The 23,861-nt window shown below is 33.3% G+C and overlaps 2 protein-coding genes across 3 annotated transcripts; one reads left to right on the top strand and one right to left on the bottom strand.

The window, feature by feature from the left end:
• Nucleotides 1–347: 347 nt before the first annotated feature.
• On the top strand, nucleotides 348–19,202 carry LOC129952493 (uncharacterized). 2 transcript variants are annotated; one of them, XM_056065092.1, is made up of 6 exons: nucleotides 348–2,201; nucleotides 2,257–4,427; nucleotides 12,443–12,552; nucleotides 15,892–16,073; nucleotides 18,625–18,865; nucleotides 18,942–19,202. In XM_056065092.1, exons 2-6 carry the CDS (start codon nucleotides 2,607–2,609, stop codon nucleotides 19,060–19,062), a joined length of 2,475 nt encoding a protein of 824 aa, XP_055921067.1. In that variant the 5' UTR covers nucleotides 348–2,201; nucleotides 2,257–2,606; the 3' UTR covers nucleotides 19,063–19,202. The 2 variants fall into 2 exon arrangements, with proteins under 2 accessions (XP_055921067.1, XP_055921066.1); XM_056065091.1 differs by having other exon boundaries at nucleotides 348–4,427.
• Nucleotides 7,303–9,977, bottom strand: LOC129952494 (uncharacterized). Its single transcript, XM_056065093.1, has 3 exons — nucleotides 9,839–9,977; nucleotides 7,693–7,971; nucleotides 7,303–7,614 (listed from the first exon to the last, which is right to left on the bottom strand). The coding sequence occupies exons 1-3, from the start codon at nucleotides 9,884–9,886 to the stop codon at nucleotides 7,405–7,407; spliced, it is 537 nt and encodes a 178-aa protein (XP_055921068.1). The 5' UTR covers nucleotides 9,887–9,977; the 3' UTR covers nucleotides 7,303–7,404.
• Nucleotides 19,203–23,861: the final 4,659 nt, after the last annotated feature.

The following is a 23,861-nucleotide window of genomic DNA, read 5'->3' as shown; positions in this document are numbered from 1 at the left end:
ACCGTTTACGAACAAAAAACACCAACATCTACGTCAGCAGGCTAGTAAATCGAACAAAGTGTGTCTACGTTACACGCCCCGTGATCCACGTCTAAGATTAATAATTAATAAACACTCAGCATTAAGTGAATATTTGTGTAATTATGGTGAATTAATTGGCGGTAGTAGTATTTTTAGTAGTAGTAGTGTAGAAAAAGTAATTTCTTTCAGTGTACCTAGTTTTAGATCAAAGTTTTCCAAACAATTACGGCATGGTGATAAATTATTCATTAAGAATTCATCATTTATTCATGGTGAGTGCAAGAAGAAAAACCGCACGAAATTACTTAAAAGTATTTATTAATTAAATAATCAAACAAATACACTAACAAAAAAACTCTAGTTAATTTTAACAAACTAAATAAAAAAAATTAAAGGAAACACCAACATTTTAAGTTCAATTTTAATTGTCTTTCGGTTGAAAATATTTTTGACAAAAATATACATTAATTCAGTGCAAATTATAAAATATATTTATAGTTCTTAGGATAGATAAAAATATAACGGTTTATATGCTATCGATCGTGTGATACTGTACTTTATTTGCATCGTGTCTTTTTTTGTGTTTTTTATTTTCCTGTATTTTTTTTGCAAATATTCGAAGATTAAAAACTCAAAAACAGTGTCTGAAACGCTAATTTTCGAAAAGGCCTTTACAGCATAAAACTCGTTTGGATTGACGCCAAATATCTTAAAACAACAACATAAACAATACCTTCCATCTCATAAAATATTCTCACCACCAAAAACAACAACAACAACAACAACAAGAAAAAAGCTGAAGTTTTCGAAAACTATTTTGGTGCCGAAACAGCTGTCCTGAGGTCAAGTGGAGGGTGACAACAACAAAATAAAATTCTAAAAAACAAATCTGCACAACAAGCTAAATATTTATTTAAAATATTTCGCGCAGTTTTCGCCGGGTCGTCCTACTGCGAAAAACATTGAATTTATTTTTTGTTTTGTCTGTTGAAAAATAAAAATAAAAATAAATAAATCGATTCAACGACACGAAGACGCTAAGATATTGTGAAAAAGTAAACAGACGAACTTTTAATTGCAAAATTCCCACGTCATTAACTGACGCGTTATAGTCTGTTGTGAGTAAGTTTAAAAATAAACTTCAAAATAAAACAAGAGAAAAAAAGTATTTTTAAAAATTAGAAATAAATTTAAAATAAAAAAAAAACAAAACCACAAGTGCCAAGGGAGTGTTTTGATTTTTTTAATTTCCTTTTGTTGGTTTGTTGTTTTGACTTTCAACTAAAGAACAATTATAAAAAAAAATTAAAAAATTAAATAATTTCCTATCAACACTACCTTTAAAATAAAATAGCAATAAACAAGTGAACCTCTTTTTAAACCACCATTTACTGAAATAAAAATCAAACAAATTCATAAATATTTATCGCCAGTCAATTAAGCAGTAGTTTTGTAGTGCGTTTCGAATTAAATTACTAGCTTAAGAATTGTTAAATAGGAATACCTAATAGTAACCATCATCACGTCTTGTTAAAATCTAACATTTGTTAAAGCGAACCTAGAAATAAACAAACAAAGTATTCATTCAACTGAATAACATCGCATTACTATAATTATATTTCATCGATTAGAACAATCGACTCTCGAAAACGTTCATTTGATTCTGGTTCCGGTGTGATTTCAAATAGTTTGGATGGTGCCTAAGTGGAAAAGTACATTTTTTTCGCGCAGTTTTATTGCGAACAAATCGAAAAGACGCTCCTTGAAGTTAATACAGGATTTAAAACAAAGAAGTTGTCCTCAAAAGAGAAGCTATTATTGTTTCGTGCAGTTTCGGGAAGTTGAACAGTCGAAGTGTTAAACTGAGTTTAAGTGCTGTTTCTATTTTTTGCACTATTGGATATTTCGAACGAAAGGAAAGTCCTGCTGTTTCGTGCAGTTTAGAGAAGTAAAGAATTTTATTGAGAAACCTTTGAATATACACATTTCGTGTAGTTACGAGAAAGTGCTAGAAAATTTGGTGGTAAAAGGATATCGAAAGCGAAAAGGCTTAGTTTTCTCAGTTAGAATTGAAGCATAAAATTGTTTCATCCTGAGGAATCGCTTCTACAAAAAATTGTGCCGAAAAATTTCTTACTTGATTCTCTTCAAAATTACACGAATAAGAACTTTCGGACAAGGTACTTAATATTGCTGAAATTCCCTGAGGTAAATTACAAACTTATATCTTTATAGAAATTTCTACAAAAATAAAACTCTACAACTTTATACAAATTTCGTGCTCTTCGGAGAAGATCCAATCCAATTTTTCTAAAGCTCAACTTAGATCAACTTAAATTTCATCAGCGAATTAATTTTTCGTGCTCATTCTATTTAAAAAAAAAATTCTATCATTGTGAAAACAAAAATACAAAAGTAAAATTTGCTGAAAACGAAAGGAGACAAAAAATTGTGTTCAATTCTACAACAACAACAAAACACTCTAGAAATAAACTCACCACATTATATACGTATATTGATAATACCCACCACAAAACATCTAGACAAAAACGTAAATTAGTTTTAAAAAATATATATCTACAAAAATGGTTGTCATTGGTGATTCAAATAAAAATGCCGCCAATCAAAATGGCGGCGTTCATCCGGAAAAGATGAAAATGCTCAAACAAGAGCTTTTCCCGGAGGTGACTTTCTGTAATGTCTCGGAACGTTCGAATAGTGTTGTGACGATAAATGGTGAGAAGGAGACTTTGAAGAAACGCACACGTCTGATATCGAATGAATCTGGTGATTCGATAGAATCTTCAACGTCGTCGGATAAGAAGAAGCCCGAAATTCCCGATGGTGGATTTGGATGGGTTGTTGTGTTTGCTTCACTTATGGTATCGATGATTGCTGATGGAATATCATTTTCCTTTGGTTTGATCTACACCGAGTTGCTGGCACACTTTCATGAGAGTAAGGCGAAGACTGCATGGATTGGTTCGTTGTTCCTGGCAGTTCCGCTGCTCGTCGGACCGGTGATGTCGAATTTGGTGGATAAATATGGCTGCCGTAAAATGACAATAATCGGAGGTTTACTGTCTTCGTTTGGCTTTGCGTTGTCGGCTTTTGGTACTTCGGTCGAGATGTTGTACTTAAGTTTTGGAATTGTCTCAGGTTTGGGCTTGGGCATTGGCTATGTTACGGCTGTGGTATCGATTGCCTTCTGGTTTGACAAGAAGAGAACCTTTGCTACATCAGTTGGGGCATCTGGAACTGGTATCGGAACGTTTCTCTATGCTCCATTCACCCAGTGGCTAATTGACTATTATGGATGGCGTGGGGCGACCTTGATCCTTGCCGGCACAATGCTTAACACTTGTGTGTTTGGGGCGCTTATGCGAGATCCGGATTGGTTGATCGAGGAGAATCGGTTGGAAAGTCGTTCGCAGAGTGTAACGACTTTTTCGAACTCTAGTGTATGTCTGGAAGAAATTAAGAAGCTTCTGGAGACCGGCATTACCAAAGAGGCGGTTTTGGACACTCTAGTGACGAACTACAATACCGAAGCGAATCAGCAAATTGGTGATCCGAATGCGAACGGCCTCAAAAAGTATCGAAGTGAATTATTCTTGCCAACTTATCTGGGCTCACAGGAGTTGGATTGCATTTATGAAGTGAAAAGTCTCAGTCGCAGATCTCTTCGGCAGAAAGTCGGTGCTGAAGCTCCATCAAGGGAGAATCTTCTTTCGATGTCCTCGGCGGGAAATCCAACTGTGGCTGCAGGCGGTGGTGCCAATAATGATCGGGACAAGAAGCCTTATTTGGCCAGCATGGAAACCCTGTCACCGTCAGAGAAAATTTCCAACTTCTCCCTCCATTCTCGAGACAGCTCAACCGACGAGGGATATTTGACCCAAAAACAAGCCAAGGACCAAGAGCGGTTTGCCAGTAGTCGCTATTCACTCAACGAGAACATATTCGCTGCGAACCCTAACAATTCCATGGCAAACATTCGAAACAATTTCCAACATCGTCACAATTCGCTGGATATTCTGAACGATGACATGGTACATGGTTATTCGATGTCGACTCGAGACGAATCGACGGCCCTGATTGAGGCAAATGTGAATAAACTAAACGGAACTGTTATTGCAATTCCTGAAAATGATATTCCTGCCTTTAATAGAAATGGCATCACCGGTCTGCGGAGGTTATCGAAGACGAAAAAATTCAATCGATCTAATTTGCGTCGCAATGTTTCGATAAGGAACTCGAATTTCCTCAAGGATATGCGGATTCATCGTAATTCGATACATTATCGTGGTGCTCTATTGAATACACATCGCTATAGGCTGAGGGCGTCATCGTGTCCGAATATCTACAGGAATTCAATGACTACAATTGCCAAGGAAGTCGAAGATGTAAGTTTATTTTTTGTGTGTATTGTGTTTGTTGCTTATTGTTCCACCACATTAATCTAATTATTATTTTCCTGATGTGTGTTGTGTATAATTTTGGGAAAATGTTTGAATTGATCCATTATCAGTGATGGCAAAATGAAAAAAGGACGAAAAACCAAAATCATATGTCAACTATAAAGGAAGACAATGAATCATTGTTATTTCGGCAAGAATAGCTTTGTTTGCATTTTCGATATAAGGGCTCCATTTTATGTGGCTTCGCAATTTATCATCAATCACCCTCCTCATCTCATCACACATTATGAACTTTATCTCTTATTGGGGAATCTTTTTTTATGTTGATTTTATTGATCAAGCATTACATTTAGTTTATTATGCTGAGCAAAAGGTTTCTCATACAGGGACGGATTAAGTATTTGGCTAGACATAATTTTATGAAACTTTCTTTTCAATTCAATATCTTTGAAAAAACAACTTAGAAAAACTATTTTTTTGGTTTAAATATATATAAGGCACTGCACTATTTCTCGTATAGCACTAGGGCCTAGTGACTTACAAACTCTCAACCATTTCTGTGTGCGAGTAATGTTCGCAACTACAGTTTTCATGCCGAACCCGAATGAGAAAGAATCTCTCATAGGCAAGAGGAAGTACCTGGGAAAACAAACGGGCAGGGATGGCACCCAAGACCTCTGGCGGCACAATACTATGCACTAACCATTACGTCATGGGTTTTTGGATTGCTAATAGTAGGTCTTATGGTTTTGCTTGTTTGCTTAACTTATATTTCGGTAAACGCAATCGCTGCGGTTTAAGATTTTATAACTCCTTCAAACACTTTTATTAACGTCTAAAGATAAACATAACATGTAAACTTCTACCCTTATTCTTTCAGAAATGAATAAAAGTGTCAGTAGCGTAGTATTCAAATTTGGCTGCCGAATGCAATTTTGTATAGTTGGCCTCAACGTACCTTTTAGTTTTATTGATAATTTAAAAAAGATGATAAGGACACCTGACTAGTTCTGGAGGGCGATGTTATTTGTCTGATACTTTTTAGAGAAACAAAGATCACAGATAATTGCTTTGGAAACATCAAGCTGAGGCACTGAATGAGGAAGTTCAGATAAGTCACTGAAATACATAAGACAAATTTTAATTTGAGATGAAAGATTATACATTAAGAAGACGTGAATATTCTTCTTTAAAATCCAATAACAGGCTCATTTTGTCGTTTTTCGGTGTCACACGTCTTCTATGATATACTTAAATAACTTACCACACCAACTGTGAATTTTTAATCTTGAATAGTATTTTTATTGAACGCACCCATTATTGAATGAATTTAAAATCTGCGAGCTGTCGTTCAGTGTCCCTTTTTTTTTTTGAACTGCTAAGTTATCATAATAATTAGTTCAAAAAGCTTTTTTCAAACATTGATGACTTCTATTGAAATGTAAAAAGGAAAACATTTGACTTCCTCATAAAGAATGGTATAGTTTGGTAATTTTGTGAGGATACATTTTTGTATTTGTTAGGATTGACTCCTTATATATTCAAAACTCAGTATTTTATGTAATACGGAGGGTTTTCTTCAAATTTTGGGATAACCAACTAAAATGTTTTGTTTTCCACTGATATTTTTCATTTTGATATTTGACCAAAACAGTATTTTTGAGTGAAAACAATGGAGGTTTATTTTATTTTAGAGACAAATTTGCGCCATTAATAACTAGAAAATATATCAGCAAATAAACGTCAGAAAACTTTCCCTAGAAAATTACGATTTTTTCAATATCTTTTTCTAAATCCAGCCATACAAAATCCAATAACACTTCCGTGCTTGCCAAAAAAAAAAGAATACTTCAATACTACAATAATACAATACTACTTATAAAAATGGTCCTCATCCCTGAAGATGGTTTTTCACCAACACTTCTTCGACAACACTGGCTTCTAAATACAGCTCAATTTTCGTCAACATTAATTGCTGATTGCTTAAGTTTAGAATTTTGTGGAAACTGCAAAAATAGCGGCCTACTCTGCATGGAACTTGTTATTGTAAAACTCTTGACAGTAATATGTGTTTATTAGGAGATAAGGATGAAACATACACTTTACTTCTTCCTGCGGAGAAAATCGCCTTTCATGAAATTTAAGAGGTTAGATGTTAAGTTTAAGAAGTACGGTGGTAAACCATCAATTCAATATGTTCAGTCTTTAAAAATTCGGTTGTCTCAACTTATTATAGCAATTAATTGGTTGATTCGGCAGTTTTGAATTGGTTTTCCGCACTTTACTAAAGACTTTCGACAAACAAATTCTTTTATAACATTCCGTAATGACTTTCGATTTGGTTCATCGTAAAATACCCATACACTCTGCAAGGATATTGTACTCTGCTTTTGAGACACCACTATTGCATTTCCGGAGCACTTCCTTCCTTACACTTATCGACAACATTCATAGAATTCGTTTTACCAATATTTACATGTTCTATATAATAAAACATCAATTTTTTTTAAAAAAATCAATTACGGAAAATCTATTCTCCTTAATCCTGTTTTTATGAAAGGCAAAACGTTGCATCTTTGGACATTAATTTTTAAGAATGACAAACTTCTTAGCGGCAATTTCAAAAAGCACCTTAAATACTTCTATTTTACCACAATCGACAAAAGTAGGACCAATTCTTGAAAGGGATGATACTGCTCCTTGCAGAAATTCTTGTCATGATAAAGAGAGCTTCTCAAATTAACCTCTAATTGGGCATACAATTATAGGTGTTTCTCATTACAGGAATGATTCAAAAAACTTGGTCCTAATTCTTTAAGTGTATTTATTCATTCTCGGTAAATTAAACAAACTTTAAATATTTACATTGTAATTTTATTTATTACTGTGCAATAATAAATTATACATAGGTACACTCATATCTATCTTGGTTTATATGGACATTTTTGAAAATATTGTATCTTCAATACTTAAAACCTGTAGTAATACATTCGGTAAAAAGTTGATTTTGCCTGTTACTTTCACTTTTATAATAGTCCACAGCATCTGCGATACATTTTCGTTCTTCTTCATCGATATCAGTCGTTGAAACTGTCTCATCAAAATTATTAGTATTTATAGCGTTCAAAGCCATGTCTCTGAGTTTAATTAGTTTATCTAAATTAGCATCAAACTGGTAAATAAAACAAAACACAAGATATTAATTAATATAAAATTTTTAACAAAACTTAAGAAGAAAATATAATCTTACATGTCCAGCCAAGCAAGTGTAGAAGTAGGCTCCTTTTTGTAGGGCACATTCGTTAAAGTATTTAGCAACACTTGCTATAATGGTCTCTAATTGGCTGCGTAGGTTTCCAGTACCTCCAATAATGGAGCCTCTCTTGGCATTTGCATTAGTCACGCACGTACTTGCATATGTCTTATAGACTCCCAACAAACTGTCAATATTGGCATTTAATATATTATAGCAGTTGTAGGTAGGAGAATTTACAGAGCTGACTTCTTGCTGAGCATTACTTATGGCAACCTAAGTCCAAAAAGAAAACAAATGTTAGCTGTTTTTAAGCAAGCCACTCGAAAACATATATGGACATTTTTATAGCAAAACAAATTCGATGCAATACTGTAAAACAGAGGCTAGGATGCGACCCACACTAATAACTTCTAATCCCGACTTTTGATTGGTCTTCCTTAGAAGATTTGTAGATTTTCGTGTTTTGTTAAGAAAGATGTCAGTTGAATTATTTAAAAAAAAATTACTAACAATATTTAGCATATGATGAAATAGTTTGATTTCAAAATCTATTTTAGTTATCGAGAATTTTAGTCAAAAATCTATTTTTACCAATTTTAGTAACACTTCCTTAAAGTTTTAATTTCATATATAAACAAATACAAATTGAATGAATGAAATTTATTTTTGTGGAAAAACTGCCGATTCGATTTTTATCGACATTTTACCGAGTGTTAAAAACAACATTTCTATAAGATAAAAATAGTTGGAAGCCATTATCCCAAATTTTTAAAAAGATATTTGAGACGAAAATCAATTTTTGTTAACTATAAAATAAATATATACTATATCGTAAATATTTTTTTGTGTGCAGCTCCAAAGAAAAACATATAATGGTTTCAAATCGCAAGATATTGAAATTAGTGTAAAACTTTGCTCACTAAAAACTTCTCCCGCAATTGAGCGTTGTGTAGCTTTTTTACTCATGTTGTTGCAACCACATATCATCCAGATCTAAGTATTAATCTTCAATTACTGGCCAAAAGGAAGAAAGAAATCAATTCCATTAACATCACTAGCAGTAGTAATATTTTAGCCATCAGTAAAGCTTCAATTATTTTCACAATTCAACCAATTACAACTTTAGACAACACGTTTGTGGTAAGGTTAAAATATTTTAAACGAGTTGTTTGATTGCTAGGCGTTCCGTTTTCTTAAATGACAAACATGCAAAAAATATTTTGACACTTCAAATGACAGCTTAACTTGACATGTGTCAAATGCCACCTTGAAGCTAAGAGACTAATCACGCTTTTAAAAATTAAGTAGGAATCGAAAGCCTTTAAGCATTTATCTTATTTAATGTTCGCGATGGTATCCCGTCTCATTTACAATATAAAAGTTTTTCGCAATAACAATTCTTTGATCGCATTTATCTCGAAATGAAAAGTGTTAAGATTTGATTTTTTTCTAATGATCGAAATGTTTTGCCAGAGCAGGCATTTTCAAAATTGACACATATTTTTATTTTCACCCTTCTTTCGATAAAAGACGTATGGCAATTTTTTGCATTGCCTTCGTTTTTCGGAAAACAACACAAAATTGAAATCTATTGACTAATGGTTGACATTGCATTTTTTAATTTAAAAAAATGTACGCTTATATTCCAATCCGTGAGATTAAGTAAAAGTACTGAGGGACGTAATAAGATTGGATACAAATATGTAGTTAGTGCTTAAAAACATTAAAATGTTGACCCCATCCCATTGCTAAATAATAAGCCGACTTTTTGATCCTTCTTGGATCCTTGCCAAACGTACTACCTACATTGTTAATCCCTTTTGGATCCTTGCAAAACGTATTACTTTTATTTTGTTCACTTTTGAATGTTAAATGCGTTTCTGACCTAAGTTTATAAATATTGTAATTTGTGTTGGTTTCTGTTTATTTAAAAAAAAGGATACTTGAAAGTAATAAAATCCTATCTAATAAGTAGCTGACACATTTCACATTTTCTTACTTTTTCGTTTTACAAACCGTTTATTATTATTTTGACACTGATAGCATTTTATCCTTTTCAAACAGGACTTGAATAAAACTAGATTGAGAATGAATTCACTATAAACTTATTTATTTTGTAGCTATGATTTAAGATCCTTACACTCATCAGGATGCAGGTAAAATATCCTAAAATAATGCTGGACTTCATTTTTTAAATAATATGTATTTTTTTTGTTTTTTAATTGTCACTTTCGATGCTAAATTATCCCGGAAACTAATAGAATTTGCAGAAAATTCAACTTTATATACCATGATGGATGATAATGAATTTGATTATCATTCCAAGTGGATAAAATTTGTAATTTTGAAGTGGACCCTTGTAGTTTATAATTACTTTTCTTATTAAATATGTACATTCAGTTTAATCATTTTGATCTTGTGCAATACTTCGATTACACAAGAAAAAGAAATAATAAAATTTGTCTTAACAACTTTTGACTTCCGGTGCAAGTTTAATAAATATTTTTAACCTTACATATTTAAGTATATTATTATATTGAAATATAATTGAAAAATAATAAAGACTATCCTTATGTACAAAGATATTGACAAATACTTGAATTAATTCTTATTCGATATTTAAAGCGAAGTAAACAAGAAATGAAATCAATTGATTTTTTCAATGTCTTTTAAAGTGAAGTTAAGTATTGTTTATTTATGATAATGTTTAAACATATTTTGATTAATCAAAACATTGATTTTTGAGAGCTATTCATGAGAACCGTTGAGTCTTCATTCATCACTTAGGCAATTATCTATTTTTTGAAAATGTAGTTCAGAAATAAGTTTCTTAGTTTTTAAGAAACAGTTCTATATTTATCTCAAGCGAAATTGACCCTTAATTAAAAACAAACCAATATTATAAGTTTAAATTGTAAACCAAATGAAACGGCTCGAAGTGTTTTAATCAAAAGTAAAAATACGCATTTAACCTTAGACTAATTTTCAAGCTCTTATTCGCGAATTATCAAATTTCAAATAATTTCTAATCTAAACTTAGTGGAAATGTGTCTTTCAAAATTTGAGGTGTTCAACTCTTAAATTTCTACCACTGAAATTGTTAACATGCACTACAGAATTATCTAAAATTGTAGAGTCAAGGTAAAGAAGGCTTTAGCAAGGCAACAGTAAAGCTGGTGAAAAATTTAGAGGATTAGGCAAAGTAATTTTACAAACGGACATATTCGACGTATTAATTTTTGCATGAGCAGAAATTACAAACAAAATTCTACAATGTACCAAAAGTAGTAAAAATTTGTGGTAGTTTGTAAAAAATGTGCATAACACTACGTCATCTTCGTCGCTATCGGCACTCGTTTTCAATGTCCCTCCTCGATCTAAGCTTGATTGATAAAAACAAACAATTCGCTTAGAGCACAGTTTGCTGTTAAATTGATCTTCCAATGAATGCCATGACTCCTACTGTAACGGAAACGTCCCTTTTCTCAAAGGCCTTAGAAACGCTTCTTATTGAACGGCAGTATGCCTTTCGTAGCAATAGGTCCTCTGACAATCTCATGGTTTATCGACAAGAGCAGTGGAATAAATATTTCCATCGAAAGTAAGATTATTTCAGTTCAAATTTCAAATTCATTTCATAGAGTTTGACATCAAGCTCTCTTATTTAAAATGAGTGCCTTGGATATTAATGAGTCTCTTCTTTGTTGAGTTATAAAGAAAACCTTTCGGACCTCTTAATTCAAGTATTATCACAAAACAAACGATACTCTTAAATAAACTCTGGTGTGCCACATGACTCCGTTTTGTCTCCGATACCCTTCCATATTTGTATAAATGATCTTTTGTCTGAAACTACTAACCTACTACAGTCCCTCAGCATTTTATATTCGTTTCTAGATTCGAATCCTTTTCCTCCGGATGTGGATGTAGACTACGAACAGAAGCGTCTGATAAGATCATTAAATTCTGATCTTCTGATCAGCATTGTCCCATGGGGAATCAAAAACCTTGTAGAATTTAATGCTTCAAAAACGTAATGATGTCACTGTCGCAAAAGTGAAACCCTCTCCCAAGGCCCCTATCCATTGTTGGTACTTGCATCGAGGAGACTGAACAGCTTTCAATTCTGGGCATGAGCATCACAAACCACGTCTTGTGGAGAAATCACATTTATGAAGTCACCAAAACCCCTTCTAAGTGTTCAGGTTTTCTCCTTCGATGCAAGAAGTTTTTTGCCCCTTCTGATCGGGCTGTAATTTATAAAGCCTATATTCGTCCGAAACTCGAGTACACTTGAGTCTCTTCGACAGAATTCAAAAGACAGCTCTACAAATGAAAGGAAAACGTTGTTTAAGGTTATTTTATCACTATTTTCATTCCTGTCCTTAAACAATTCAACCAGTACTTCTATAAAAAATGATCATTGGTTCATTCCAATTGCGAACGTACTGTTAAGTACAGAGATTATTTCTTTAGCCGGACTACAAGAATGTGGAACTCAACTTCGTATAGTCGCTGATTGAGTCATTGAAATTCGTCAAAATATTCGGAATCTGGCCCTTTTTCAGCTCGTCTACACAGTTAATTAGACCTTACAAATCCATAAAATTAATTTATCTGTTTTAGCAATTTAGCATATCATTTGTTTAGATTTATAAAAAAAAACATAATTTTTAAAATGAATAATGAACTATGAAAAACTCGAAATTTAAATAAAAATCGTTTTAATTTTTTGTATTTTCAGACATGGTATGAGAGTTTCGTTGATGTGATGAAATCAGCTTTTGATTTTTCCTTATTTTTGGATTTGAAATTTTCAATTTTCAACTTATCAACTTTGTTGCTATTCATTTGGTAAGTATTTATCATAAATTGTATATTTAAAAGAAAATCATTTTAAAATATACCCACGTGGATCGTTTTAAAAAAATATACATATATTTTTTGTGTTAATAAACTAAAATAAGACGTAGGTATTTCACCGTCAAGGCAGAGACAGTCGTCATAACAACATTGAAACAAAATTAAAAAAAAGACAATATTTTAATAAAACATTCTTTTTGATTTGAAAAGTGGCCAAAAATATTATATTTTGTTTAAATGTTTGACGTCGTCGCATCGTTGTCTCCGTGCGTCCATCGTTGTCGTAGGTAACTAATAGAGGGCAAGCAATTAATTGTCGAATAAAATGAAAACAAAATTATGTATATTACACGGAAGGAAATTTTTGTTTTTATTTTGGGTTGAAAATAGTCAACCTAGTTCCTTTACTTCACCATTAATTTGAGGAAGGTCATGTTTTTAATAATCAGTGGGTATATTTTGAAAAATTGCATTTCATTGCGAATGCAAGTAAAGTGTGACTTAAAAATATCCGGATATTTCGGATATTAAAGCAATACAAAATAAGTTGAGGTAGAAAAGATAAAAAACCATGTTTCGATATCTTGATGAGGATGTATTAGAAAATCACGCTTTTACCGCAGGACTTCTTGTGTTGAAAAATGTTTCAGACAACAATAAAAAAAAACAAGTTTTTGGAGAAAAAGCTCTATTTATAATCAGCCCAAGGGAAAAACTATTCCCCGGTATTTCTATGGAGACAATTTTTTCCTTCAAACTCGGGAATGATAATTTTGTATGTTTGAAACATCTGGTCCGAAGTACTTAACACAAGAATAAATACAAACGTTTTAGAAAAGAAAAACACACACAGTTTTGAAATTGAAAAGTATAAATAAATTCTTATGCATATTACTTTGAAGACAAGTTACTCACTTACTTAAGGTGGCGCTACATTCCTGGCGGACCTGGCCCTCAACCAATTTGCGTCTCCAGCCAGCTCGGTCCCTAGCTGGCTGTCTCCAGTTTCGCACGCCAAGTTGGTTGAGGTCTTCACCCACCTGCGTACTCCATCTGAGTCGCAGTCTTCCTCTACTGCGCCGTCCCTAGTGATTGGATTCGAAGACCTTCCGGGCTGGAGCTTTGATGTCTATTCGCTCTACATGACCCCGCCATCTAATCGTTGCACTTTAATTCTGTTAACCAGGTCAGTGTCGCTGTACAGCCCATACAGTTCGTCGTTATATCTTCTCCTCCATTCTCCATCTATACACCCGAAGAATTTTTCTCTCGAAGCATCCTAAGACGCTCTCATCTTTCTTTGACAGGGTCCAGGCCTCAGCGTCATAAATGAGAACCGGGATGATGAGTGTCTGTGATTTTAGATACTCAAGAGAGGACTTTACTAATCAATTGCCTTCTAAGTAAATCCGTCCATATCCGAGGCTTGTTGGTGCTTCGCAACTATGATGTTTTTACGTGGCCAGAAAGTCAACCCAACGGCACAACCCACAACCTGGAGGGCCAGATCCTTAGTATAACTCCAAGGACGGGGAGCTGGATAAAACCGCTCCTTATAGGCTTGGGCTCCGAATAAGTCGTAGAAGCCCTATAAGGTGTTCACTAAGTAGTTCAACCTAACTGGAACTGTAGACGCCACCGTTGATTCCATCTGGGGAATTCCTCCGCTGCCGTCTGGATAAAGTAGGTGCCTTAGTGGAAACACCTCTCCCCCCTCTCACGTTTCCTGCCCTTAACAAGTCCAAGCCTTCTAAGTCCAAAGAAGCAGCGATTTGCAAAAGTTATTCTTTGTTTGATTTCAACAAAGGTGCCGTTGTTTGAGCTTATAGTGATGCCTAGGTAGACAAAGTCCTCAACTTATAACTTTTATAGTTGTCCATAGTAAAGTTTTGTACAAGACGTCGACGTTCAATGTCCTTTTTTGGTACTTGTCTTGCCCTCATTGACCACTAAACCCATCTTCTTCGCTTCCGTCGCATTGCTCAAAAACGCTCGACTGACATTACGATTTGATTTTCCAACTATGTCAATATCATCTGCGTATCCGAGTAATTGGATGGATCTTTGTCTAAAACCTTTGAGGTGAAATCCATTCCGACCTTGATAGAGCAGCGTGCATTCTCCATCGTCATTCTGCACAAACGGATAAGTTTGACAGGGATGCCAAAACAAGACATTGCTCTGTAGAGCTCTTCCCTATAGATGCTGTCATACGCGGCTTTAAAATCGATAAATAGATGGTGGGTATCGATTTGTAGTTCCTTGTTTTTTTCCAAGATCTGTAGTGGACTTTTCTGGTCTGAAGCCACACTGATAAGGACAGGTTGTTGACGAACGGCTTCAGACGTTTACATAATAGTGAAGAGAGCAATGTTAAGAAGACTGATGCCTCTGTAGTTGGTGCAGTTTAGAGGGTCTCCTTTCTTATGTATCGGGCACACTATGCTGAGATTCCACTCATCAGGCATGCTTCCTTCCGACCGAACAGGCTTCGGTTCGTGGCTGGTACCCTTGGAAGATTTGTTTACCTTTTGGTAGAATTTACGTTGTGACAAATTCATGTTGTGACATCCCTCTATCTCCTCGATCGGGGGCTTCTCATGCTGCCTTTTTTTTCATCTAAGAAGCCGGTTTTCCTCTCTCCTCTCCTGCTCGTAGAGCTCGCGAGCAGCTCTGATCCTTCTGTGCAACGCCGTTTTGTATGCGTAGCTGCGTGCGATTGACGGCATTCGTCGTCAAACCAGAGGTTTTGCTGTGGTGGACGTGTGAAACCTAGCACTTCAGAGATGAACTACAAGGCAATGTTGCCACTGGTTTTCAGTGCTTAATGCAGACAGCATAGGACTTCTTAAAAGGTTATTAGAGATTCGATAGGAAAAGGACGTGGCAGACTTGCGATTGTACTTTCTTGCTTTAGCTTGGATCAGGCTGTACTACTTGCTAGCGAAAGAGAGGATCTTTATGTAACATTTGTTGGCGTTACTTCTGCCTGAATTCTTCAGCAATAAATTCCGTTGGGAATGGAGAGGATATGGTAACTTTTTCGGCTAAAAAATGAATGGCCATGTACAAAACACTGACACTTCGGAGCTTGTGTTTCCAAGCTATATACTCATAATGTATTTTTAACCAACTTCCGCATCTTTAATTCAGTCTAAGGTGAAATGTTGTGTATGACCGTTCTTAAGAAGTTTTAAAGAAATCAGTTCCGTTCTTTCCGAAACTAAAAGTTGTCCTAGAAATTAGATTTATTCATACATAATTTATTAATTTTTTATACTTAACAATAAAATAATAATAATATACAATATTTAATTCTTATCATTTCAGGTTCATAATTCCCTATTTCTATATTGTTGAACATATGAAGTCATATAACTATACGGAAGAAGATAGTGCTCATTTGATTTCGATTATTGGTATATTTAATACAATTGGTATGATAGTACTTGGTTTCATAGGCGATCGTCCATGGCTAAATGTGAACATATGTTATGCCGTCTGTATGGTTTGTAAGTATACAATTTTGATATAAATAATAATAATCTGTTTACCTACCTACTCGAACTAATACAAAATTTCCTTCACATGCTTAAGGTTATATCGAACGACGATAAAACTTTTCATTGAAAATAATTTAATTTTTAAAAATATAAAACTATATAATTGCCCTTCAAAGCCTTTAAATAGCTTTTTCTTATCTTGATGAGCGTTTCATATATTCTTAAAATTGTATCTTAATTTTTTTGTATCCGATTGACTCGGTAGGAATCGGTACCGAGAAGTAGTGGGACTCTTACCTATGAAAGATCAGCATTTCTTTTTCTCTTTCCTAATAATAATTCACTTTAGAGGAAGTTCAATGCTTGGGTCTTCTGAATCTCCGAACATTGACTCGTACATTTACTCGTAAGACGGTTGCCTTTTTGGATTTGCAATTGACTTTGCAGTCGTTCATTGTGTGATACAGAGTGTTTTTTAACCACTCTATAACCAATTCAATTTCATCGCTGTTCTTTTTATATGCAAAGGGACATTTATTATTCTATGAAATAGGTAGGTAGAAATGGCGATCTCAAGGCAACCTAGCCTGAAAACCAAAAACTCGTTCCATGAAATACTTTGTTAACAAAATTTATCAACTGCATTTTGCAACTTTTGTGTAGCCCTCGGAACAGATTCATCCGAGGCTATGGTGATCTGTGCGCATTCGCTTTGACGAATATTTCAGGCCGAATTTGACCGAGATAGCATCGATTATTTTTTCTTTGAGGATGACTTGCAACTTATTCGCATGACCCTTTGACTAAAGAAACTCCATAAGAAAAAGTTTTAAGGGGTAAAATCACACGATTCGGCTGGCCAATTCACATTCACTGTTGGGCACGTAGTGCCATCCTGTTGAAACTGTATGCCTTCGGCGTCCATGTCATCTAATGCAAGCTACAAACATTGGTGATCACCTTTGAAGGTCAACATTATTTTCGATGAAAGAAGATCTGTCAATATATTTTTTTTTAATCAGTGAAAGAAACACTTTATCCGCCACGAACTGTCAAAATCAACACTTCCTTATTGGAAAACCATTTATATAAAAGTTATGAAGTTGTAGTACAATTTTGGTCCTAGGACACTTCCTTGTGGTACACCAGCTACATTTATCTTTATTTCCGAGTGATTTTAGTCGTACCGAACTCTAGAGTGTCGGTTCGTCACATATGATTTCAGTATTTCGTCTGCTTCGTAAGGTCCCTATGCAGTTTGTACTCAAAATAACAATGACATCTGCAATTTTCCAATGATGTGTGTACATATCTTTTCTTAAGGTCTTTTTGTTATAAATTGTAGTATTTTTAGGGCTAAAAAGTAATTTTACATTCATCATTTCTATAAACAAATGGAAACGAATCTGAGCCGTATTTGCTGGGAAAGGCCGATGTTGAATGTGAACCACACCCTAACGTCAAGTTTTGTTCTGCATTGTATGGGCGTTCAAATCAAAATGCAAATCGTGCGCTTCGTGATTTTTTCGGTCAACTTTATCGTTCACATGTGCGTACATTCGAAAAAATCGTGCAAAAATGTTAGCAAACCGATTCTATAGGAGATCTGAAAACACCGTGCAAGCCTGTACCGAACGTACTGCAGGAAATATTGCTGCTGTGCGCTGTCCACATCAACTTGTCGTCGTGCCCAACAATTGCACATCTCACCCTATTCGTTGGTGAAGCCTAAAGCCTCTTGACCATTTCCATCGTCGTCAAGTTTCAGAATGGTAGCAAGAAAGGGCAAAAGTGGATGCTTAATTTGCGAAGTAAACCATCTTCAGTGATGAGGCTCATTTTCACTTCAGTGAATTTGTCAATAAGCAGAATTGCCGGGTTTGAGCGAATGGTAATCTAAGTGCGGTTTATGAGTTGGTGGCATCATCGGGCCGTTTTTTTTCCAGTAACTGTGAATGGTGTTCGGTATCGTTTCAACAGGACGATACCACTTACCACACAGCTAACAAAACAAAGGCTCTTTTGCGCGACAAATCCAATGGCATTGTTGTTTCACGTGGTTGCAGCGCCTATTTAGCCAATACTTTTTTCCATACATAGTTGAACTTTATCAATATTATAATTATAAAAAAAAATGGCAATCATTTTTTGAATAATTTGTGTTTTCACAAAATAAACATCGGCCCCTAAAATTTAACCAGCCTTTATTACCGATGGTCCGTTCTTTTACCTATTAAACAAATAAGGTTTACACTCGCAGTTTTAGAAATGCTCCTCAAATTCCCTTGAGCTCAATTTCAGACGAACTATCAGGTACATAGATTCTTTTTTTAACCGCACATCAAGAATGTAAAATGCAATAATCAATTCTGTTTAGGGATTACCTCAGCTCTCAAGCCTTTATCTGCAAACTTACAAATGTATGATAAACATTTGAAAATATTTAATTGAGAGTAGCGATGTTAGCTCTATTCTCCTCTGTCTAATTGCAAAAATTTACAATTAACTAGATTTTCCAAACAACTATTAAATTATTTGTCTTTAATTCTTTTAATTTCAGTGTGCGGGATCTCAGTTGCCTTAATTCCAATATTTGTTGAAAGTTATATATCACTGGTTGGACTTTGCATGCTATTTGGTTTGACTTTTGCGAGTTCATTTTCGTTTACACCCAGTATTTTGGTGAGTCTGGTGGATTTGGATGATTTTACATGTGCATATGGTTTGGTGTTATTGGTGCAAGGTCTTGGAATAATTGTTGGTCCACCATTGGCTGGTTTCATCTACGAAGTTACACTAAGGTATAATTTATTTAAACTCGTAACATTTTCCGAGAGTTTCTTGATTTAATAATTTGTATTTTCTTTAAATTTTCAGATGGGATGATTCTTTCTATGCCTCTGGATTCTTCATAGCTTTATCCGGATTTCTTGCCTATTTGATTGAATTTTTCGAAAGAAGAGAAAAGCGTCTCAAAGGAAGTGATAGTGATTCTTAGGAGCACAAAGGCAGTCTATATATATTTTTTTAAGTATCCATATATTATAAAATTAGGCTTATCTTTTCATTATTTTGTCTATAAAATATAATTTTCGTTGTCCAATTAGAACAAAAATATATAATTATAAATAATTACTTTTTTATTACTTTTTATTAATTATTATAAAATTAAAATTAAAATACTTAAATTTTTGGACAGTGCATCACTGCCCTTCGGACAACAACATAGAAATAAATAAATTTCTAGCCGAAGAACCACAAATTAAAATGTTATAAAAGAATCGAAATTATTACATCAAACAAAGGTTTATATCTACCAATAATAATTAATAATAATAACAATAATAGTTTTTAAAACTAAACAAATTTATTAAAATTCATAATAATTGCCGATATACAATCATCTCGAAAATCGATTTTCTAATTTTTTGGGATATTTCATTCTCAAAAACAGCACCCTTTTATACTGTCAAAAAAGAAGATGAAAAGTAATTTTTAAACAAATTAAATTAAACAAAAATTTTAAACTAATATAAATTTTAGTTTGTTTTTGTCCTTTTTGATAAAATACCTACTTGAAAATTTCTAATGCACACATTTAAAAATAAAATCAATAACTTAAAGCATAAGAGTTGGAATTATATGAAATTTATCAATAAATAGAAATTTTCACTTTAATTTGTTTAAATCAATATCAATAGAGAACAAAATTAATAGTTTTATTTTTTTAAATTTAAAGAATTGTTTGTTTCTTCCTGTTTTTGTTCATCTTTCTCTCTTCCTATAGATAAATGCAGTTTATAAATCACACACCATTCATACAAAAGTAAAATTTTCAAAGTATTATTAATTCTTAATATTAGTTCACAATAAGTTGTAATAGCTTTACTGTATAAATATTTAAAATTAAACAAAACAAGAAATAATTTCAGTTCTTCAAATGAATTTTAATTTTTTTTTTCTGTCTAAATATTAAATGTTATTTCGTTTTAATTTTATTTTTATTTTCGATTAATTAAGTTAAAAAGTAATATTAATAATTATAAAATCAAGGTTAAACAGATATAAATTAAATTTAAGGCTACGAAGTTGATAACGAGATTGTAAAAGGATAAACAAAAAAATCTAAATTAAATTATAGCATAAATTACTATAAAATCTAGTTTTGTGTTTTACTTTTCGTTGATTTAGATTTTTTAATAAGTTTATAAAGGGGGTAAGTTTTTAATATTGATATTGCAAAAGAAGCGTCTTGGAAACTCACCTATAGAATCATTTAACTTGTTTTTCTTTTTTACAGTTGAAAAAATGTTAGTGAATCCGTCAAAGCAATCATAGCCTTCCAGTCCTCCGAAAACAATAAGCACGACTGACAATATTAAGAGTCCGTAAAGTCATACAAGTTATTCCGCGGCGATAAGCGTCTATGTTGGTTAACAATAAGTACAATATTGACCCAAGATTTGAATTTTGAACCGTAGCTAAAGGGATAGGGACTACAGGCAACGTTTACTCTTCCATCAGAAAAAGCTTCGAAAATTAGCAAATGGTTGAATTATTTGTCAAAACCTCAAGTACTGGGCTGAGGATAACCCAGTCAGGAAGAGCCAATACACAGCCAGTGTGTGATGGTAACGCTCGCTTTGTTAAAAAAAAAAGTTTGGAACTCCTTTACTTTCTCGTTCGATTGGTCGCCTCGTTTTCCGGATAAGTCAGTTCCCGATTTCTTATTCTGAAAGGGCATGTCTACACAACATGATTTAGAGGATTTAAAACGCGCATTTGATAAGAAACTTCAGATATTACCCCACAAATATTACGAAATGATTCGAAAATGTTGTCAAAAGATTTAACGAGTGTGTAAAACAACTGAATAGCTGAAAAAATCGCGCGATTTTGTCAGGTATTCTGTTACTCGCTGATGTGTTTCAACACGATTCTCGAATTAAAGCATTAAAAATAATTGATTAATATTACCTCGTCAAAATATTCTATGTATATAAATAACCAACAGTTGTTTGAAACACCATTGCAGGACAATTTTAAATGTTCCGTCCGTAAAGATGTTTCTGTGGGTTGGAATGTTCTCTTTAATATGTTTTATATGATGAACAGCCCTTCCTTAACTGTACATGATGTATAAAATGGCATTGGATTTGCCTCGTTCTTTGAGACTCCAAAATTGTTCCAAACCGTTTCCAATTGGAAATTCTGTGTTTATTCCTGAAATCTTTTTTTAAGAAAATTCACAAACTGTATATCAAAAATCACAAAATTAAAATAAACGAATTTTCATGTTCTAGAAGTACTTAATAGTTCTAACTTGTTACAAGTATTGCGAAAGGCAACTCTTATTGTGCTAAGAGCATTAACTCCACCCAAGAGTTTTTGCTGCATCCACGCAATCGTCTTTAATTTTATTTAAAGCCTTAAATTCATTGTAAGAATCCTCAAATGTTCTCATGGCTATGGTCCACGTAATTTTTTTGACTTCTCACAAGTTCCATCTGGCAATACAAAAATTCTTGCCTTATAAGATCTTCTCCAGCACTCATACTTAATAATATCTTTATACACTGATTTTTTTTAATATAATTTTTTGGATGATAGGAACATACAATAATTCACTGTTCCTCCTTTTTCCCACAAACTTTTCACAATTCATAATTAATATAAACTAGATAATTCAAATCCGGAATAACTACACTTCGTAAATCTGATTTAACTAGAGTGACGATGGTTTTCTCTTCAAGCTCTTACATCACCTCGGTTTTACATTGAAACATGATTGCTGTGACCACACTAAGCGGTATTTTGCTAGCTCTGGGTCCTCGATTAGCGGATTTTCTTAATACTTTTTGTGAAAACAATGTTGTTTTGGCAATTTTAAGTAAATTATGCAAAATGAAATAAGGCCCCAAATTGTTTTTCAAAATAAAATGAAAAAAATAGCCCCAAATTTAATGTTGAGGTTTTTTATCATTGAGACCTTATTTCATAATGAAATAAGGCCCCAAAAAATTAAATAAGGTCCCCAAAAAATGAAATAACACCCCAAATTCAAGAATATTCATTGTTGTTGTTTTGTACAAATTTTGTTAGGGCCTTATTTCATTTTTTCTTTTGGGGCTTGATTTCCAGTGACTAATTTCGCAGATTCAACCAAACGGGCATCAATGGAAAGGATTTGTTTTACAAACTTGTCCTGATTCCCCTTAAAAAAACGCATCCACTGACCGGTCTCCTACGACTCATCGTTACATTCTGGTTAAATAGCATTCGAACTAGTTTTATGCTTAATGTACATCTAACTCAGATTGTTGAATGCTGTGAATTTTGAACTCTTAATCAGTAAAACTACATAATTATTTGAAACTTAAGATCTTTTTTTAAAAAAATTACATTATAAAAGGCCCCCCATAGGCACAGGACGCACGCGACGTGAGCTAATGCACTCACCAAAAGTTTTCTTCAAAAAATTGATTGTTTCAAAACTTCGAGCAAAAGGAACCAATATTTTGAAAATGAATTTACTCCAAACGTTTTCCAGGATAAAAGCTATTTATTTTATGAATTGTAAACCAAGCTGATCATACATCAAATGACAGCTGTCAAAAAATCTACCGAAAGAAGCATGGCCAGGTTTCTTAAAAAACACCCTTTATAAGCCTACCGCTTTTAAAAAATTCATTATTCTAAAACACTTTTAAGTGGTAATATTACTTATATTAAAAGTATGTACCCCTCCCGCCACCCCCAGACTAAAATGTGCAAAGTTTCAAGAATCTGAGATGTCTACAAGTGCTTCATAATTTTGATAATCTGTTAGTAATTCAATAACGGTTTTTTGATTTTTGAAGTGTTGCATCTCAGAAACTTTGCTTTAAAAATAAAATTTGTTAAAATTTTAACTGTATTGGTTATAAAATTACACTGGGTTTAAAAATCCAGAACTTGGCTCAGCACTACTGTTCTCTATGATTTTGTGTTGTTGTATTGAAAGTCAGTAAAATAACGATAATTTTGATGCCTTATTTCTTTTTGCACGCCCCCTATAAACGTCATAATCTCAATCACAAATCGATTCCGTTAAAAATTCAAATTAATGAAAATTGATCGATTCGCTATTTTTATAAAAAAAAAAATATTATTTGAATATGCTTCATTTACCCATAGAAACAATTTGCAATGTTATTTTAATTAAAAAAATTTTATATCTTGCAAAATATTTTTTCAGGTAAATGCAAGGAAAATCGAAAAATTATCGTTTAAACAGCACTAAATCGGCTGTAACTTGAAAAATACTTAACCGATTTAAATAAATGATATATTTTTAGAAAGCTTTATTTGTTACAAAGAATATAAAAAAATAAAAATAATTAAATCATAGATATTAAGCGTTTTATACGTAGAAATATAAAAAAATGCAAATATTTTGAAAAATCGGGCATATCATTTATATTTTCAAACCGATTTTCAAAATTCAAATTTATTTACATTCTTGACAAATAAACGATCATTTTGGTATATAAAACTTTTTCGTACACCAACTACAAGCTCCAAAAAAGTGGCTTAAACATTCTCAAAAACAAAATTGAGCATATTTCTAGGCGGTCATTCAGATTTGTGACTGAAAAAAAAAACTATAAAAATGGCTCCTAACTTCGGCAAATTCTTATTGGGTTTTCATAAAAATGGCATCAAATCAAAGCTTAATAAAACGTCGTGCCGCTATAATGAACACAGCTGATAAGTCTGAACAATTTTTAGATCAGCTAAGCGCTAACTGGGAATTCT

The sequence above is a fragment of the Eupeodes corollae genome, chromosome 3 (assembly GCF_945859685.1).
Source record: "Eupeodes corollae chromosome 3, idEupCoro1.1, whole genome shotgun sequence".
NCBI classification, from domain to species: Eukaryota; Metazoa; Arthropoda; class Insecta; order Diptera; family Syrphidae; genus Eupeodes; species Eupeodes corollae.
Note: the sequence above shows the minus strand (reverse complement) of the source record. Positions and strands in the feature narration are given on the sequence as shown.

What these genes read in the sequence shown, in the direction of transcription:
- LOC129952493 (XM_056065092.1), top strand. Translation starts at nt 2,607, where the DNA reads ATGGTTGTCATTGGTGATTCAAATAAAAATGCCGCCAATCAAAATGGC. An exon ending in ACTTTGTTGCTATTCATTTG is followed by an intron (nt 12,553 to 15,891) that starts GTAAGTATTTAT and finishes TTATCATTTCAG; the next exon opens with GTTCATAATTCCCTATTTCT. An exon ending in ATCTACGAAGTTACACTAAG is followed by an intron (nt 18,866 to 18,941) that starts GTATAATTTATT and finishes TTAAATTTTCAG; the next exon opens with ATGGGATGATTCTTTCTATG.
- LOC129952494 (XM_056065093.1), bottom strand. Translation starts at nt 9,886, where the DNA reads ATGAAGTCCAGCATTATTTTAGGATATTTTACCTGCATCCTGATGAGT. An exon ending in TTACCTGCATCCTGATGAGT is followed by an intron (nt 7,972 to 9,838) that starts GTAAGGATCTTA and finishes TTTTGGACTTAG; the next exon opens with GTTGCCATAAGTAATGCTCA. An exon ending in ACACTTGCTTGGCTGGACAT is followed by an intron (nt 7,615 to 7,692) that starts GTAAGATTATAT and finishes TTTATTTACCAG; the next exon opens with TTTGATGCTAATTTAGATAA.